At 47.9% G+C, this 18,637-nt stretch overlaps 1 protein-coding gene across 6 annotated transcripts in view; it reads right to left on the bottom strand.

Annotated features, from left to right (window-relative positions):
• Window positions 1–5,379: 5,379 nt before the first annotated feature.
• Tfap-2 (transcription factor AP-2) overlaps window positions 5,380–18,637 on the bottom strand; it is a 361,095-nt gene continuing 347,837 nt past the window's right edge. For all 6 annotated transcript variants that reach the window (XM_077690940.1, XM_077690941.1, XM_077690936.1 and 3 more), the window contains 2 exons: window positions 16,561–16,702; window positions 5,380–12,303 (listed from right to left, as the gene is read on the bottom strand). In XM_077690940.1, coding sequence (XP_077547066.1) covers window positions 12,021–12,303; window positions 16,561–16,702 — 425 coding nt within the window. In that variant the 3' untranslated portion in view covers window positions 5,380–12,020. The remainder of the gene's footprint in view (window positions 12,304–16,560; window positions 16,703–18,637) is intronic.

The raw sequence follows: 18,637 nt of genomic DNA, 5'->3' as shown, positions 1-18,637 counted from the left end.
AGGCGGTACATGGGCGGTGGGAGGATCTGTTCTACGAGGTCCCAATACAGCTTCCTTGGTTTCACTGAGCAGAGGTATTCCCACGAGAAGCGTTCCTGTAAGAGGGCCACCGCCCCCGCCACTTCTCTGTAAAAACCTGCTGCACGGGCACCACTTTGGAGCTCCGCTGTTACGAGCCAAGGGGCGAGGTGCAACGCGCCTAGATTTTGCACTGCCGCCTGGAGGAAGCCATCTCGGTGATCTCGGAAGTACAGAAATCGTTGCACAATTAGTTTAAGTTCTATGTTAACGAGGCCAAGCCCCCCGGCTTCAGCGCTCCCGAAAACGTTGGTGCGGCGCGTGGGCTCATACGTGGATCGCCAGACAAAAACAGCGAACAACCGATGTAGCTTGGCCACTGAGCCTACGATAATGGTCGAGAATCGGGCCGCGTACAAGATGGCCGGGTATACCACGGCGTTACAGACATGTGCCCTAGAGAGGAGGGCAATATGTCGCGCTCTCCAGGGTTCCAAGTTCCTTCCAGCAGCTGCCAGTTTCGTCTGCCACCTGGGGGCGATGGCTGTGCTGTTTTCTAGGTTTACCCCGAGGTAGCGGGTGATGGCCTCCCTCCATCGAACACCGTAGAGTTGTTGTGGTTTGATAGGCGATTTCCCTAGCCATGCACCATCATCACCAGCCTATCTACGCCCACTGCAGGGCAAAAGCATCTCCCATTATTCTCCAATTACCTCGGTCCTGTGCCAACTGTGACCAATTTATCCCCGCAAACTTCTTGATCTCATCGGCCCATCTAACTTTCTGCCGCCCCCTGCAACGCTTGCCTTCTCTAGGGAACAGAGAACTAACTAGAGTAAAAGATATAGTTTTTTTTTGCGAAATATTGCCCTACGGCATAAGAAAATATTTTCAGATGTACAACACTGCACCCGTAGCGCGGAAAAATTCAAGAAGAGACCGGTGCTAGCTGGGGCCTCCATATCCAGCGCTTTAGGTCTGGGGATCTGCTAGGATGGAGCCCTGTGCCTCGGAGGTGTTGCGTTCGGGCGTCTCTAAGGCCTGGGCAAGTCCAGAGCAAATGTTCAACGTCCGCTTCTGACGCAGGAAGCACACAGGAGGGGCAAGTGTCCGCAAACGGCGCGTGATATCGGGCAGGCCAAGCGTGGCAACTTCTGGGGATAACGCCACCTCAACCCGAAGCCTCCGCAGCACGACCTCCTCCCAACGAGTGAGCCCACCGGGGGGGTTAGTTCCACACGGTGGAAGTAAAGCACGCGTGGCGCGCGAAGGAGGGTTTCCTTCTCCACCAGCAGTTCTATTGTAGATACAGGAAGAAGTAGTAGTGGCCGCGGGAGGTCCCTGTGACAGGCGCGATCCGCCGCTGTGTGGGCAGGAAGCATGGATAAGTGTCCGTAATCTAGTGAATGCATGCGTCCAGGCTTGTACCACGCGCAACGCGACGCAAATCCCGAATCGCTGCCGTTGAGTCCGTGTAAAGTTCCAGCTTGTTCCCAGTAGTCAAAGTCGATGCAAGCGTCTGCAGGCCGTCCCTAAAGCAGAAAGTTCTGATAGCAGGCTTGGGAGTGCACGGAGTGACTCGTACGCGCAGCTTTGATTTAGGGCAGGGTAGGAGGGACACGTCAAGGCCGTGATGACGAAGCAGTCGTATGCCCCGGCGTCCACGAAAGCCTGGACAACCAGCGGTTGCGTCTCAGGCGTCCAATCAGGGACACGAAGAACGGCATCTGGAGGCTGGTGAAGGCCCGAGGTACGGACGTGTAGCCTTGTCAGGGGCTTGTTGTCCGCCACCTGATGGTACAGCCAGGGCGGCCTTGCGGCGGAAAAGGCTGGCATCGTATTCGGCGGCTGGCCTATATGTACGCGGCGAGAGCTGAAGCCTCTGGAACCAGTCCACGTTTCAGCAGGCGTGTGGAACGACGCTGATGAATGAGTTCAAATAAAGAAAATCAAATGGACTTGAGAAGGCCACGTAGTGGGCGAAAGGACATCCGGTGGACCACCGGGGTAACAGAGTGGATACCAAGAGATGGGTCTGGAAGAAAGGGAAGGCCAATAACTCGATGGAAAGACGAAATATGGCAATTCAGAGGCAAAGAATGGACTCGATCAGCGCAGAACAGGAGCGGTCGGAGGTCGATTGGAGAGGTTTTCGTCCTGCGATGGGCCTAGTGGGCTGTTTGTGTTGATGACGATGATGAGATACATGTTTCACCTTTCGAGTACAAAGTTTTGCTGGAGCCTGAATTCTCCACTCAAAGTGTGGTTGAAGCAGGGTAGAGGCATATGGGATAATTCTAAAACCCCCTGATTCTGTCTGTGGGGGGAAGTTTTCTGCTCCAAGGACGTTATGTGATGTCGGATGGCGGCACAGTGGTTGGCAGGTGCTGTCGTCCTGTGAAGGGCTTAGCACTACGCCAGAACCACAAGTTTAACTCAGTCGATCTTTGTACTATCGAACACGATTTACCTCTGTTTCGAAGACAAATTTACTCGCACATGTGTACTCCTTATCTGGGCTTGGCGTTGTCCTTTCGGGGCCGCTGCATTATGTTGAATGCTTTAATGAGGGCAACAAGGGACGACGACAATCAGGAATCATTTTACTCCTTTTTATTAACCCCTAGCGGTAGCACCCGGCGATGCCCGGGTGGGCCACTATATTAATTACACGAATGGGTATAACAGTTATCTCTTACTTGTCATAATTAGGTACTGCACCGTGGAATTGTGCACAATAAGGAACTACTGCCTGCTCTCAATGCATGGGCTCCTTCCGGAGGCGTATGGTTACGGGAAATGGTTGGATTTCTTGCCTTATTCGAACTGCCTAAGAACAAATTGCACCAAGATGCCGTGCTCAAAGAACTACCTACTCATATGAAGTATTATCTGGTAAGTCACCGTTTTAAAATAAATAACATGGGCTCCTACGGGAAGAGCGTGGTTGCAGAAATCCCCAACATATAGCGAGCGTTATGCTACGCGGGAAAATTGAACAAAATCCCACTTCCAGTGGGGTGTAATTTAAAAAATCCTGCTCACCTCTTTATACGCTTGTTGGGACAAAATCCAGAAATTTGTTTTTCGACAAATTTATGGGAAGCGTTTATAAGCAAAAACGAATTGGATATATCAATGGGCTTAGATACTGAGAAATTCGTAACAAGAGGTAATTTGCCAAAAATCCTGATTCTCCCCATTGCATGCATGGCTCTTATAAAGTAATCCTGCAAAAGTTTTTACACTTTTGTATTCCTTACCTATATTAACAAACCCGCTCAATATCTCAACGGGCCTGCCATTAAAACAGAAATTTGTGGAACAATTTTAGCGCTTATCATTCTCTCTGGAATGTATATGTCTTTTTTTTTTAATTCAGCCATATCGTGCTCCTAAATCATAATAGTAATGTGTTGCTCAAATTTGAAATTTCCACAACCAGCAGTTTGGCTTGGCGTTCACATCGAATGTTAGGCCTTTTCGGTCCGTCATGGGTGTTATTTGGAAAAATCATCATTTTAGCCCTAATTTGAGCAGCGTCGCAGGGCGACATTGTTAAAATCGGTATTGTGCATTGATATGAGTATAATTTTAAGCAAAAACAAACTGGATGTACCAAGCAGTGAAGCATACATTTGGAGATCTCTAAAAACACATTTTGCTCCGTTAGTATTGGTTAGGGCAAAACCGTAAAGCTACATTTTAGACAATTTTACGGGCTACATGTATCAGCAAAAAGCCCCTCGATATATGCACAGGTGAGTGAGATCATCACAAATTTGGGAGAACACAATTTCCCCCTATTCCCTTGTCATGGCCCCAAATTCCAATAATCCCGTGTTGGTGAGCCCCTACGCCAGAGAGAAATATACTTCTGAAGTTTGAAATCTATTGGTCAAACAGTTTAGGCTGGGCGTTGGTGAATCAGTCAGTCAGTCGGGCACTTAATTTTATATATAGATGAAGTATATTCACTTCTTTTTTTTTTTACTCTCGGCAGCGTCAATTATCAACGCTGCCATCGCCGCGAACATCCCGGCAAGGGAGGATCACAGAAGGGAAAAAAGCCGGACATTAAAACTCGTGCAGAGTGAGTAAAACTGAAGGGGATGCTTAGACCTTTCTGAGAGTGTGAAGGCTGAAGCCTAGTTCGATTTTCTGTTGAGTTGCTGCAGAACTTCCTGTTGAACCTTGCGGCCGGGCCCGTCCCCACTTCAGTAGCCTCCCCGGACAGGACCCTGCGAAGCTCTGTCTGCTCACGCGCCGGTTGGTTCCTTTGTCTCGGCGGCTCACGAGCGTTGACTGGTGGGCTAGGCACAACGTTTATAGATACTTTTAACGTTGGGCTAAGCACGTGCGTGCAGCGGCCTACCTTTTTACGGCGCTTCAACAGAGAGTTATAGCAGAGCGGAGAATCGGTACCGGTACTGTACCCTGTAAGCGACTGGAGCAAGTGCGCGTGCGCAGAAGCGGAAAAACTGGTTGCGCGCATGCGCAGGTGTACCGGGTACCATACCGGGACCGGATCTCCGCTCTGCTATAATTCCCTAATTTCCCATTCCCGGCGCGCGCTCCTTTTAGGGAGGAGCCTCTACTGCGCCATGTCTCTACTCGAAAGGTCATTCATCGCGTCACAATGACCTTGAGCCGCCGGAGTACAAGAGTGGCAGGTATGGTGTGATGCTAGGGGATGCCCATTGAAGAGGGGTCGCAGCTGCACTCACTCGGAGCCTTGCCGCTGCGGTACCACGTGACTAGGCAAGGGTTTGGCGCCTGCTTTGCCGGCGCATGGTCACAGTCTCGCCATGAACGCCGCGCCGGCTGGGCCGTCTGGACGTGCGCATCAGCGAGGAGACAAGTTGAATCCAACCAATCAGCAGCCTAACCTTCATAAAACACTGTATGCATAGTCTTTGCAAAACCTGGCCAAACAGACCTTTCGCTCGTGAGGACTGGGTCTACAAGTGCTAAACCTGGCCACTTTTTGCACCACCAATTTTCTGTACCTCACAACGCATTCCATTAAAACAGAGATCGAAGGCTTTCACCTTGAAGTTAAGCTTACAACGACACAGAAGTGTTTTACAAAAAAGAAAACTGCGTTAAAAGCTACACGGTGGTGAGACGTCTAAAGCTTATTTATCTTATCTATTCACCTTCCAGCAGTGATATAGATGAGATAAAAAGCTGCATTGCCAGCGTGGTGGGTCCTCTCTCAGTACAACAACTAGCGCGTAGGGTCGGCCGTAATCACGCCATGGGTGACGCACAGCGCTCAGCCTCCTCGTCTAACGACGGAGAATGTCGAAAGGGGGCATTGCGCGGACACACACCAAAAGTAAGACAGTAGTCGAGGCATCATTTTCCACAGGCCGGTCACTTTACTCACAATGACAAGTAGCGAGCGCTTGAAGGAAAACATTCTCTACTTCAAGAGCAATTCGTGAAAACAATAGAATCGTGTAAAAGGACTGCATTCGTAGAGGAAGACGTTTCTCGCACAGCGCTGCAAACACAGGCGTAAAAAACAACATTGAATTCGCGATGCTTCGTCTTCTATTTCCATTGTTTCTTAAACGAAATGCACAAGAAAGCACATTACCTCAGAACTGCGGTGACAGGAGCAGCAGGAAAGGAAAAGGGCAGCTGCGGTTAGAAGTTCAGGTTTTCTTGATATGTCGCATTCAAGATACTGTGCTAGTTCGTGCCATAGTGGCACTACTTTCCCTTCTTTAGTCTAATGCCAAAACATAGGCATACTGCACAAAGCTCCTTCCCGGTCCTACGCTTCCGATAAACAAACAATTGAACAGAGGCACAAGAAGAATGGGCACATATACAGACAGGCAGAACTCTACCGTTCCTATTACATAAACGCTGATATGGCGAGCTCTAATAGGTTAACCACAGCAAACGCGTGACTGCACGGCAACTTAAGAAAATTTTTCCCCCAGAAGCATAAGAAATGACCCCACGAAAATGAAACTGCATGACGATTCTCGTCACGTGCAGAAACTGTCGACAGGGCAAAAAGACACGCTGGAATTATTCACGGCACTCTAAACCATCGGGGTCACGGTCGAAGTGCATGCATCAGGCCGCACAAGAAAATTTCGGGGATATAGTTGTGTTCTTTACGCTGCCATTTGGCTTCTTGGTAACAAAACAATGGGGTAATTTGCCATTAATATCAGTGATATGTGAACACTTGGAACTTGCCGTCGGGTGCCTGAAACGTTTACTCGATGTATGAACGACGGGCAAATATGCCAGCTGTTTCTCGTGGGCACATAACACGAAATATGTGAAGCGGAGCAAAGGAAACAAACGACGACGCGTTATGATGTTTTACGGTGGCAAAGAAATTGGTTTGGGATATACGATGCCCCTTACAGCCCGCTCGGCTGCTTTTATTTAAACAAACAAACAAAAAAACAGGCTCAGCGGCCTGATGCAGACGTCGGGGCGACGCGGACCAAAATCTGATGTGCTGCACGCAATGTGTTGGGAGAATAAAATGAGCGATAATAAAACCTCGCACATAAAGTGGTACTTCTTTACCGACTAGAACCTTTTGTGAGAGGATTGATGCGTCATCGATTAATGCTGCTCGGACAAATATTGAACTGCGATAGATCCGCTGAAAGAAATGGAATTGGTAAAAACACACAATAAAATTGCACTTAGAGCCGAGGTAAGCAAACAATGACGTGCCGGGTCGATTCCAAACTACTGCATTTCACACATGCGAGATGTCAATAAAAAGCGGTAAAACGCAGTGGATGACGCATTTCTCAACAAAGTGGGCGTCCTCAGCATGGCAGGTGAATCAATCGCTGAGCACTTGAAGTTGGAGTTGTCACCCAAATTATCGAAATTATGACGGGAGGGAATAATTGGCACGTTTAAAAAATGCAATGATCAAAAAGATGTCAAAAGTACAAGACATGATTACCATCTATGTACAACAGGTTTCGAAAGAAAAACAAATAGCACAATTTGCGAAAAATTAATTGAGCGACGCTGGGATCTTCGGAGTATTAGGACACGAAAATGAGACACTTAAAGCTGAAGCTTCGAACGCCGGCTGAGCTTGAATTGAACCGATTGAACAGGACCTGTGATGTCATCGGTGAAATGAAACTGGCGCACTTTTCAAATGAAAGAAAACATTATAATAACGGATAAGTCAATAATACATCTCTTTCTGGAGTAATGAAGAAAGTTGATTGTTCTGTCTTGTTAGCACACGAAGACGGAATTGCCGCGCTAACATTGAACTGCTGGCGCGTATGTTCATTCTATGTACACTTTATTCCCTCGCACACGAAACGTGGTTACAGACTTGAGAGCTGCCACTTCCACCCGGACAATAAAATGAGCACGCTACTTAAATGTGTGGAATTGAGCATTCTTTTAAATAGCGTCTTAATGCTTGAATATGCAAGATCTATAGCTATGCATTTTTTAAAATGAACTTTAGACCAATAAAATTGAGCTCAAAAAGTTGACAGAATCAGCCTTGGTATGTACATATAATATTTACATAAAGATTTGTGGCATGGCTAGGTCAAGCAAATTTAAATTTATCTTTTTTTTTCAGCAATTTAAGCTGAAAAGCTTGTAATTTATCAAGGGTGGCGCATCTCCATATTTTCTCAGAAAAGGAAATTAAAAATATGCATATTAAAATCTTGCACTTTCAAGTTAAATACCGAGCCAACCACGCTGTGTTCTTTGGTGAAAAGTTGATCAATATGAAATAAATAATTTTGCATTTAATTCAATCATAAAAGTTTTGGAGCTTCTTTGACGATGGTGTATTACCGTGTTATCAATAAAACTTCAAACACCTTGACCAGCCAGAACAAGACGAAACATTATGCTATAAACTGGTGATCGGACGTTTTTTACTTAAAGGCTGAAGCTAAAATGAAGATGCTTTTGTCCGTGTGCTTTTTCTCATCGATCGTTGAGTTTCGATGCGATTATGAACTTTCATTAAGTTCGAGAAACAAAGTTCAACAGATAAACACTGGGTATTTCTATCATGCTGCGCCCAATATGGTATTCTGCGTATCAATGAAACATAACAAAAACTTATGCTTCAAGCAATAGCGCTACCAGCAGGCATCGAACGATGCATAAGTGCTTTAAACTTCTGCTCAAGCGCACAGACTGACGGTGAACATTTTTGAAGTCCATCAACCCATGTCCAGCGAGTTAACCTGTTCCAGGGAATTTAAACGCTACCAGGTATCTGCCGGCAGTTTAGCAAAAGCGACTGAGGTAGTTTGTATATTGAAATTCAAAATAGCGGACAATTTACCCGCCGAAAGAAAAAGCCATGACAACCGCTTGAAATCACAGTGATACACACAAAAAAAAAAATGGAGACGCTTAAAGGTTGCCAGCAACAGTTTTCCAAAACAGTGCGAACTGAGAATAGCACACGTATGCTGCTAAATCGACTGCGATTAACGAACATGTATTGCACCTTGAGTCAATATAAAACATGGCCAGAAAAAAAAAACTAATGCTGATATGGTAGCAACGCTCTCATGTAAAAAAAAAAACTTTTGAAGATAAAACTTAAAAGGTAAGTACATCATAATCACCAGTAGGTACAATCAAAGGAAGCGAACACGGCACTATAAAAATAAATATAAGCTATTGGCGCCACCCCACAAATTTCCTGTACGATGGCATGTGGATGAGAATTGATTCGGTATCTTGTGAGCAACGGCCGCACTCCAGAGAGCAGTGGCGACATAAATACTGTAATGTAAGCGGCAAGAAATCCGAGCCGCCTCTGCTTCCGCACTGCCTTCGTGTTATCACTCGCTACTTGTGCTTGATAGAGCACGGTAAGGAAACGTTCACACACACGCACTAGATACAACATATAAGAAGTGCATTGCTTGATAATTATTGCCTTCAATTGCCAAAGGGCGTCGGAGGTGCCGCTTCCATCAACGGGTGGTTTTAGATGGATGTTGTTTCAAATAGAATTGTTCAATGTGTGGAAAGTCTGATTCCCCTGTTTGCACGCAGAGGAATAATAACGTTTCTTCATTTTTAAAGCCTGGCACTGCAGTGGGTGTGATTGCGCTAGCTTAAGAGTGTGTTGTATGCAATATGTCAATCATAAAATGCCCCATGAATTGATAAATGATATGCTGCTAAAGGCCCCGAAAATGCATCTACAAACAATGTAGGTCACAGATGTTAAAATTGATATAAGAATGCGTAAGCACTATGGCACATGCGGCAAGAAAACTTTCTCACGGCTATGCGTGAGCGTTCCGTGACACGCGCGAGAATACTGCACTGTAGATCACGTTTGAGCATTTCAGCGACAAGAAAAATTGTGCCGGCATTCATAAAACCCTATGAGAGCTTGCTTGATCCCTATTCACAAACCTTGATTACGGCTCGGGTTTCTGGAAGCGGCACCTCTCGAGTAACACGCTGAGAAGAGTGAGCGCAAGTTTACAAGGTGACAAGATCACGCAGAAAACCTTCAAGGGACAAGAGCAGCACACAGAGGGAGAGAAAGAGAGATAGCGAGAGCCAAACAGCGTTCTACAAGGGTAGGCAAAATGTCCGCTACGAGGGAATCTCCAGTTTCGATCCCAGTCCGTGAGTCAAGGAGGCGAGAACACTCGCTTTGGCAACAATTTGAGCTTTCCTCCCCCTTCCCAAGCTTCGTAGCGGGCCGAAATGAGCTCCCACCATTCGGCCAGAGAACCCTCCCCCGAATGCGCACGGATGGTGGGGTTACAACGGCTGCGCACGCCGCAGCGACGTCCATGAGGTGTACACATATGGCACCCAGAAGAGATACGCCGGTTGGTGACGTGGAAGATTCCTTCTACCCACGTATTGCTGGCTCGGAGGTGACTGCAGTCTTTCGCACGTCCCCAGCCACTGTTCTTTGTGAAGGACGCGAAGAGAGAAGAAGAAGAAGAGGTCGCGGACAGGACGCGTCCCACATCACTCCGGAACGTCGACGCGATGCAGAGGGCGCCACTGTTCGTCCCGCCTTAGTCACGTGGGCGTCGCCCGGTCGCCTTTCCACAGCACACGGCCGATGGTCGTATCACAGCATTGAAGTAGTCAGGCTTGACGACATCGTGCTTTGCCAGCCTTGGAAAAACTTCCTTGCGTTCACCGCCGATTCCGGTTCCCTCTCATTGCTTTTAACTCGTCTTGCTATATCCTGCTTGCTGATTAAACGAGCACGGACGATTTTTCTTAAATGTCGTGCTGGAATGTTCCAATTTTGCCTACTGCAACCACAGTTCTCTGGGCCTGTGAAGCGGATTCGTTGCTTTCTCTTAATGCACATCAGCTATCAATTTTGGCATGAGCATATTTGGTTTTACTGGTAATAGGTTTGCCCCGTAATAGCTCTCGCGCCCTAAATACAGCCAAGGAACTTATACTGTACAAATTTGGGAGGCCTCTACTCTGAAAACAGCAGACACCAGTATTACAAGCGGTAGCAAGCAGTTTAGCAAGCAACGTGTGATTCGCGATTTACGTGTTCGAACACGGCAGTTTTCATGTAGCCGATGTATCAATGCGAAAATTCGGAGCACCGCACTCAAAATGGACACGCTAAGAAACACTTGTATGGCACAAAATGGCGATTCGAAGCTAGCCTGCAATCGCACCGTGAGCTTTGCAAGTTTTCCGGGCAATTTTGTGGAAGTAGTGCTTCAGTATGCCGGATCTCACTGAGCTGCTTTTTTTTTATTGCTTTCACAATTCAGTGCAGGCCAACGTAATAACTCCTTCAGGACTACGCGAACGTTGTGTGCTGTGGAGCAATAAATGGTAACAGCTCTTTATTTCCGATCTAATTTAGGTTTACCGCTCTTCGTTAGTCTCTTCCGTGTGGATCAGTAGACATTGTGTTAATTAAGCAGGACTAATGTGTGTTTTCGCCACAAGTCCTCTGTTTCTTTTTCTTTAGAGCAAGGCGCGCTCTTGAGATGTTAGCCTGCAGTAGAATTTAGGTTTATTAAATGATTAAATTCTTTACTTTATCGGGTATTTAGTCCACATGCTGCCTGCAACAGATGCTGCAGAGTTTCATGAGGGATCGTTGAGGGAGCCAACATATTATGTAGCGGCTAGTACAACGTGGGGGACAGCAGAGGTATAGTTGTAAGGATTTACAAGCCCTTGCCGGACTACTGAGTGAAGAATGCTCACCTCTGAATAGAAAAACCTTCGAGCCTTTCAATCGTTTGCTCGTACTGCACGGAGCTTTCTCGCGAGTTCGCGCGCACATATAGCAGCTCGCGCACACTTAGGTGACGACCTTAGCAGTCAGGCTCGCAGGTCTTCAACTCAGCTTGCTTTTATCGCCTGAATGACGGATGTAACAGCTGTTTACGATGTGCGCCCGCAATCGAACCATCCTTTCGTTTGCTTTCGCGCATCATAAGTGAAATTTTAGTAAAGATTCTTTTAGATAGTCAGAGCTTCAGTTGTGCAATTCGGCTTCTTCTAAACAGCTTAACCAAGCTATCCAGGAAAACAAGTGACACATAACACTCCGATTTGTGGCAGCTCATTTAGTGTATTCATGGGGCAAGGTACATTTTATCTCGGGTCAATTCTTATGTCGAATCAGCCAGCCCATTGTGATTTCGACTCTGCATCATAGTTGAACCCTAAAAATCTGGACAAATTGTGTGATTCTGGTTACTTTAAACCCGATTGCAAGACACTGGAGATATAAGCAAGCCAAGCGACCAATGATAGGAATAGAAAATATGGCGATTGCTTCGCAAAATGAAAGTATATCGTAGTGCCGGCAATGGTCTGTTCAGTGTAGGGTGTTTCTTAGCGTGCCCGAAGGAGGCTGCGGTTATCCTTGATGTTTTTTTATCGACTACGCTTTCCGAGCTGAATCGTCAACGAGGCGGAACACCACGACTTGGCATTTTAAAGCTGAGGCTATGGACGGGCGCGGCCTACGCGGCCTACTTCTTCGCGTCTTCTTTCTTGGGGTCTACGGAGCCCAGGTGCGGCGGGCCGCCGGGGTAGGTGTTGATCTGCTTCTCGAGGTATTTGACCGACTCGTTCAGGAAGTTTTGCACCGCCGTCAGGGCGGCCACGATGGCCGGACTTCCGAAGCCATGCGTGATGAGCGAGAAGTGCGTCAGGTGGCGCTGTATGTTCGGCTCGAGGATGTTCTGCGGCCTCGTGTTGCAGAGAGGGGACCGGTCCTGGTTCAGCAAGTCCACGAACTCCTTCACCGTGCTTCTGGCGAGAAGAGAAAATGGCAGTGCCAGCATGATTAGGACGCGCCGAAAGGAAGGAGAGCTTGCACTTCGCTCCCGCCTAGCCCGTTCCATACGTCGATACCGTGAAACCCCGATGATACGACTTTCAAGGGACCACGAGAGAGCGTCGTATGACCGGGGTATCGTACGACCGGGGTACGGATAAATGCTGACCTAGTAGACGTTCTCACGCTACAGGAGGGCTGTGAACTTATTTAAACTACTAGTATTACGTTTCCAAGTATGTACATGCCCGGAACTTCCGGTGCCATGCAGAATGCTAGTTAAACGTGCTCATGCACCACACACCGCCCCTATACCGATCTAAAAAGATACCAAACCACCCTTATTTGCGAAAACGGGTGCATAGAAGCGACCTGAGAGAACATTTTACTGTAAAAGGTTGGCCGCGTATCTGCTCACTCCGCTACAAGTGTCGTCGATAGACGATAGTCTTCAGCCGTCTCTGCCGCGTAAATGCCTCTCTCGCCTCCCCCCCCCCCCGCTCCCCGCTCATGCTCTTTCCTTCCCTTCCGAATCTTCCACGATAAACACCGAGGAGGTTTGCTAAAGTCAATTCAATTTTCACGTTCTACTGCTCGCGCCACCTACTGGAACCTTTTTTTACTCGTGAACTTGGAACACTGACACGAGGTCCAGCCTCGGGCGAGCTTTTTTGTATTTTTGGGTCAAAATATTGTTTTCATCGCGTATTTTTCATTTGAGCAAATATCAATCACAGGAACACTGCGAATATCATTTGTGCATTGATGTCTCGCCTCAGATATGCTTAATGTTTCCATTTTACTAAAAAATGTTCACAATTATGAAGTGTGTTTCCAAATCAAGCGGTTCGGGAGGGTTTTTGGCTTATAAACTTCTCGTTCAATAATTATTTTAACTTTTGGCCCGATAGTTGGCCGGATGGTCGAGGGAAACACAGACGGACAGACAGACAGACAGACAGACAGACAGACAGACAGACAGACAGACAGACAGACCAAATTTTGGGGGTTCAAGTAGATTAAGAAAGAATATCGTCTTTAAAAATTAGCGGTCCTGGCAAAAAAATTGAGCACTGCTGGGGATCGAAGCCAAGTCGATCGAACCCAGCGAACTCGTGGGTGAATCAAAAGAGCACACTTCCAAATTCTCACGCAACCCGATAAAGGGAGGCAAAGCGATCCACAGCGCAGATCCCTTCGTTTTTGCAGCTCGGTCTCTTTCATCTTAGCATTATTTTTGGAGTAGCATAACCTCATGGGTACGTTTCTTGCGGTCAGACATATTCCATGCCAGATTTTTTTTACAGGCGTACTCCTTGCAAGCAGGAAAATAACGTTGCTGTGGGAACTCGTTAAAGTGTCTGAGCCACTTAACATGTGGCCGTGGAGGGCTACGAGGGCATGGGGGTGACCACTTAAAAGTGCTTCCAAATCTACCATTAACTCAAGGTGATAAAGCCCGAGTAGAGAAACATTTCAAAGGCATTAGAAATGTTCCTTCTAACTGCTGAGAGCCCAATAAATGCCTGCTCCCTCTGGCGAACTGTGGGGAAATTCTGTATTGTGAAGTGGCCTAATATGTCGCGTCTTATACCAGCAAGACACGCTATAGACGCATTAGCGCACTCACACAAACAACTAGGTGCTGAAATTTTGAGACCTCGGCTGCTGCTTTAACCGGAAAATGACATGGTCCTTATTGCTAGCGAGAAGGTCAATGGGAATCGCGACCCATTCCCAGAAGCACCAGTGAGGCATCAACAGAGACCAGTTTTACCGCCGAAAAGAACCGCGAAGAACTGTGTCCGTGCATGCCATGCAAGGCAACAATTTCCGTAACAACGTCAAAACATTCGCTGGCCACTGTCTGTGGCTACGCAAACCAACAAACCAACCGATACGAAGCCAAGCCTGAGTGACTTAAAACACGCGGCGACACCAGCAATAATAAAAAAAAAACGATACGATTGGCCAATCCAACATTTTTGCCCCTACACGACGTAATCACCTCGGCCAATGAGGAAAGAGGAAAAGAAACGCTAAGCGGACCTAATGACAGGGTTTGCGCCGCGCCCGCCGTTATTATTCACATCCATCAGCGAGGTTTTGCTTATCCGTTCATTTTCAGGCGGCGCGGGTGCGCCAAATGTTTTCGCGCTCGCTCGCTAGGTGGCGGCACGGTCCGCCAAACTCTCGTCAGCTCGGTTTCGGCTTCGGCGGGCCAATCGTCGTTTGGTGCCGACGGCACGACGCCGCTGTTCGCGAAATAGGCGCCCAACGCCGCTTGAATGTCGCGCGACTGCAGCCCGGTCTTCGGGACCAGTAATTGCAATAAATACCGCGGGCGCTTCTGAATTACAATCAGGGGAGTTATTATAGGTCTGAAGACGCGACGTCGTGTGCTCGGTTTGGCCGCATTTCCAGCGGGCCTCTGGCGAAGAAAACGAAAGAGCGCGTGTGTCGTCCGCGCGCTGGCTCGCTCTGGCTGCGCTTGCGCGTGATGTTAAGGGGCCAAGACAAGCCCGGCCAGCCCGGCCGCGACCGGAGTAATTAGTGGGCTTCCGAAAGGTCACCGATCCGAAGGTGGCGGAGTCGGGTGTGTGCAAAATGCTTGCATAAAAAAGACAACATCGCGGCATATAAACGCGGGCTACAACGCGTGAGCCGCGGAAGAAGACATGAATATTTTTGCAATATGCTTAAGTATTGGTTAAGTATGCACCGGGAAGCCCTTTTGCATGGCAACACGCTGAGTCTACATTTAGGGAGAAATCACCATCTTCGCCGAGCCCCATAATTTGAAGGAAGCAGCGGCCCGGTAGTGCTCATCAGCCGGGGCGATTGCGAGAGAGACCAGCCGACGCCTGTATAAAATGCCCGCGCCCGTTGCCACTCCCACCAAAGGATTGACACAAGGGGCGGTAGAGGCAAAAGAATAATAATAAAATATTGGGCTAGATGACACTTAAGGTTTGCTGTGCACGGGAGTGTGGGTTTCAGCTAACACGGTACGTAAAAACCAAAGGAGGTACAAGACGAAGCGATGACACGTAATGTCTCCTCTCTAGAACTCTACACATGTATACACGGCGCACTGTCTTCCTTTCCGCTGCTCGTTGCGCCCGCCATCGGTGATAATCGGCTTCATTCCGTCGCGCTGGGACCGCGCATCGGGCGGCGAGGCCTAACAATGGGTATCGTAACTTTTTGTAAGGTATCGTACGTTTTCGGCCACATCTCCTTTAATTGAAATGAAAAGAAAAAATATAGGAGTGGACCTATCTCCGGCTTTCCATTATCTTCACGTCTGGGAATTTGTGGTCACATCCCTCTCTCCCCTTGAAGTCGCCTATTGCGCGATGCGCTAGTCCGCAGTAAGCTTCTGCTTTAACTCAACTTAGCCCTTTACATTTTACCGCTAGTCTTCGCTGGCAGCAGTTAGAGCGAAGGGAAAATTTGACATCCACCGGCAATGCAGCTGTACAGCTACAAAGTGAAGTTATCCAGGTCTCTCAAAAATGTCAAATTTGATGAAAAGGACTGCCTGGTTCAGGAATACCAAAGTTACATTATTGTAGCCAATACGACTGAATGACAGGGGTATATAAAATTTTCCCTTTGCAGTAACGTACTCCGCTTTGGGGATGCCCCCTAAACTAGCTGTAAAAGCGCAGCTTAAGTCTATTCACTGATGTCGTTGTATGGCAATACGCCCTGCAGGAAAGCCAAATTTCTCTGACGATGATGATGAATGATCTTGGGTGAAGTGAAAGAAAAAAAAATGCTTCCCGTGGTCGGAATTGAGCCTGAGTCCCTCGCGTTATGGAGGCGCGTCTCATCGACTGCTCCTTTGCGACATGGTCGAAGCGAACGCCGAGCCATTTCGCGCTGAACACCCCAAACGCAAACGTTAGGCCTACGGAGGGCACACGCGAGAGTTGCTGGGGCTATTCTAGAAAAGTGGTGCGTACCTCAAGAGTTGCACATACTCGCAGTGGGGGACTGGCCAACCAAGCAATCGATCACGAGAACGCTTCGCGTTCAACCATCGTCGTCATTAGACGGAGGGGTGCATTATCTTTTAACAATGGCTACTATGCCTTAATTTCCCTTGACTACTCTGGAAGCAGTCAAACAACCTCTATTTTATTTCGAAATAAAACACGCCTAAGAAAACCTGTAACCTGCAAACCTGCAAGAGAGAGAGAGAGAGAGAGCGACAGAAGACTCACTTTGTGGCCAGCAGCACTTCTTTTCTGCGGTAGAGGTCGGATGGTTCGACGTGATTTCTACACAGGTACTCCGCCACTTGTCTGGAAGGGAACTCGGTCTCGCAGACGTAACCGAAGTCCCTGGCTAAGTGGATGGCTTCGCCTGCGGGAACAATGAGCACCGCGAAGGTGGTGACGAGGTTGTCCACGAGGAAGTCGCACCAAATCACTGTATCAAGTGCCGCGCACGCGTTCCTCTGCACGTGACAGAGTATATCGAGAGCGCGGGCACTAGCTCTCGATCACATCCCTCAGTGATCGTTTTAGCAGAGCGACCCACTCGGCACTTTGCATGCAATGCCCAAAGATTGAGGCTGCGCCAACGCCAGCGCAACGAATGTACCCCTGCAGCGATCCCCTGGGGACGTTTATTTCAGACTGCTATGATTATTTGGATGTGCTCGCAGTGTCTGTCAGGCGAAAAAGTGTTGGTACGACATGAGAAATTCATGCATCTCCACGAAGTGAATCATGACGAGTGGGCGAAACACTGGAGATCGTTCTTACTGTAAATCACCCGTGACCCACTCGCGCATGTAAATGAGTGACAACGCGTGTGTACAATATACAATTCCAATCAAAACCAATCCGATACAATTCAATTTAATCCAACCCAGTCCAATCCAATCCAATTTTCCTCGGGCATGTACAACAGTGTGTATACGGACGCCAAGGTACAAGCCACGAACAAAGCGAGGTCCTAAGGAGCTTCGCCCCTAATAGCGCTTGGAGTTCCGCAAATCACGAAGTGCACGATGGATGGGGACACCATTACAGTCGTATCACCTGTCTGTAGACAAACCGCATTCTGGCGTGAAAGGGCCACAGGTGTAACTTAGATCGTGCGGGTGTACCGCTTTCAAACCTGCCTGATCCGATTCAACCTGTTTGTATCAACTACCTTTTATCGATCGTCAGTACTTTTTTTGGTGTATAGCTAAGGAAAAACCAACAACGTTGTACGCGAAGGTACGGCGACTGACAGGACCTTGTCTTTGAGGACGGGCATGTGAAGGGGCCATGGGCAGAAAATACAACCTCGTATAATTTGACGCAACTAATTTCTGGGACCTAATTCAACTCCATCCTAGCCTCGAAAGACGTTTTTAAGCACCAGATAAAACGAGGAACATTAAAAAACTCAAATTTCTCGTTTCACGACGTCAGCAGAGGCTAGTGGGTCTAATACTGAAAACATGGTAATTGGTGTATTACTGCGCGTTAGAATTCAAGCGGCACAACCAAGTGGAACTAAATGCACCCGGCGGCGTGCGACGGTGAGACATACTAACTAGAAAAACGTCATACAGGCATTGCTTTGGAGGTCGCTTTTGTAGGCGGCCGCCAATCGCAAAAAAAAAAAAAAAACATTTTGTGACGTCACAAGGACTGGGGGAGAAAAAGTGTATGGTGAATGACCCTTATTTCCGTTCTCCTCAACACCTGGATTATTTGCTCACGGTTTGCGATAAAATCGGCGTCATTTTTAATGAGACAGAGTAGTCTTTCGAATGAACCAAACTTGTTCGTTGCCTCCGTGGCCCCCCCTAAGCATCGCACACAGCAGGTCCCCCCGTTTCGATTGTCTGGCACATAGGAATCAGTTATCTCAAGTAAATTTGATCCGAACTTATGCCAGCACGACTGCGTGAAGACAACAAATCAGTCAATCAGTCCTCGTCAAGAAGTCATGCTGGTATAAAGTTGCCCTGGGTCTACAGAGCGGTAAAAAAAGTGTAGACGGGCTACAACAAACCGTCGGTTACAACACACACTGAGAGACTGCGGTGGATCACACGCCACCTTGCCAGCTTTCCAAAAAGTCAGAATCCAAACAAAGTTTCGGTTTACGCAGAAGAGAAGGACTTTTAAGCCTGCCATAGGATTCCGGCTTGCACGTTCCCGGGAAGCCAGCCCGATGACCTCCGCTTGTCTCCTCCTGCCCACCGATGTTAAGCCCATGACAAGGGTCGCGTATTATCTCCGTCGCGGGCAGCGCGAGTGACGCTGACGGAAAGCGGAGACGAGGCAGGCAACA

The sequence above is a fragment of the Haemaphysalis longicornis genome, unplaced genomic scaffold (assembly GCF_048455015.1).
Source record: "Haemaphysalis longicornis isolate Haplotype H1 unplaced genomic scaffold, Haemaphysalis longicornis Haplotype H1 scaffold_10, whole genome shotgun sequence".
Classification (NCBI taxonomy): domain Eukaryota; kingdom Metazoa; phylum Arthropoda; class Arachnida; order Ixodida; family Ixodidae; genus Haemaphysalis; species Haemaphysalis longicornis.
The sequence above is the reverse complement of the archived record's forward strand: the minus strand, read 5'-3'. Positions and strand labels throughout refer to the sequence as shown.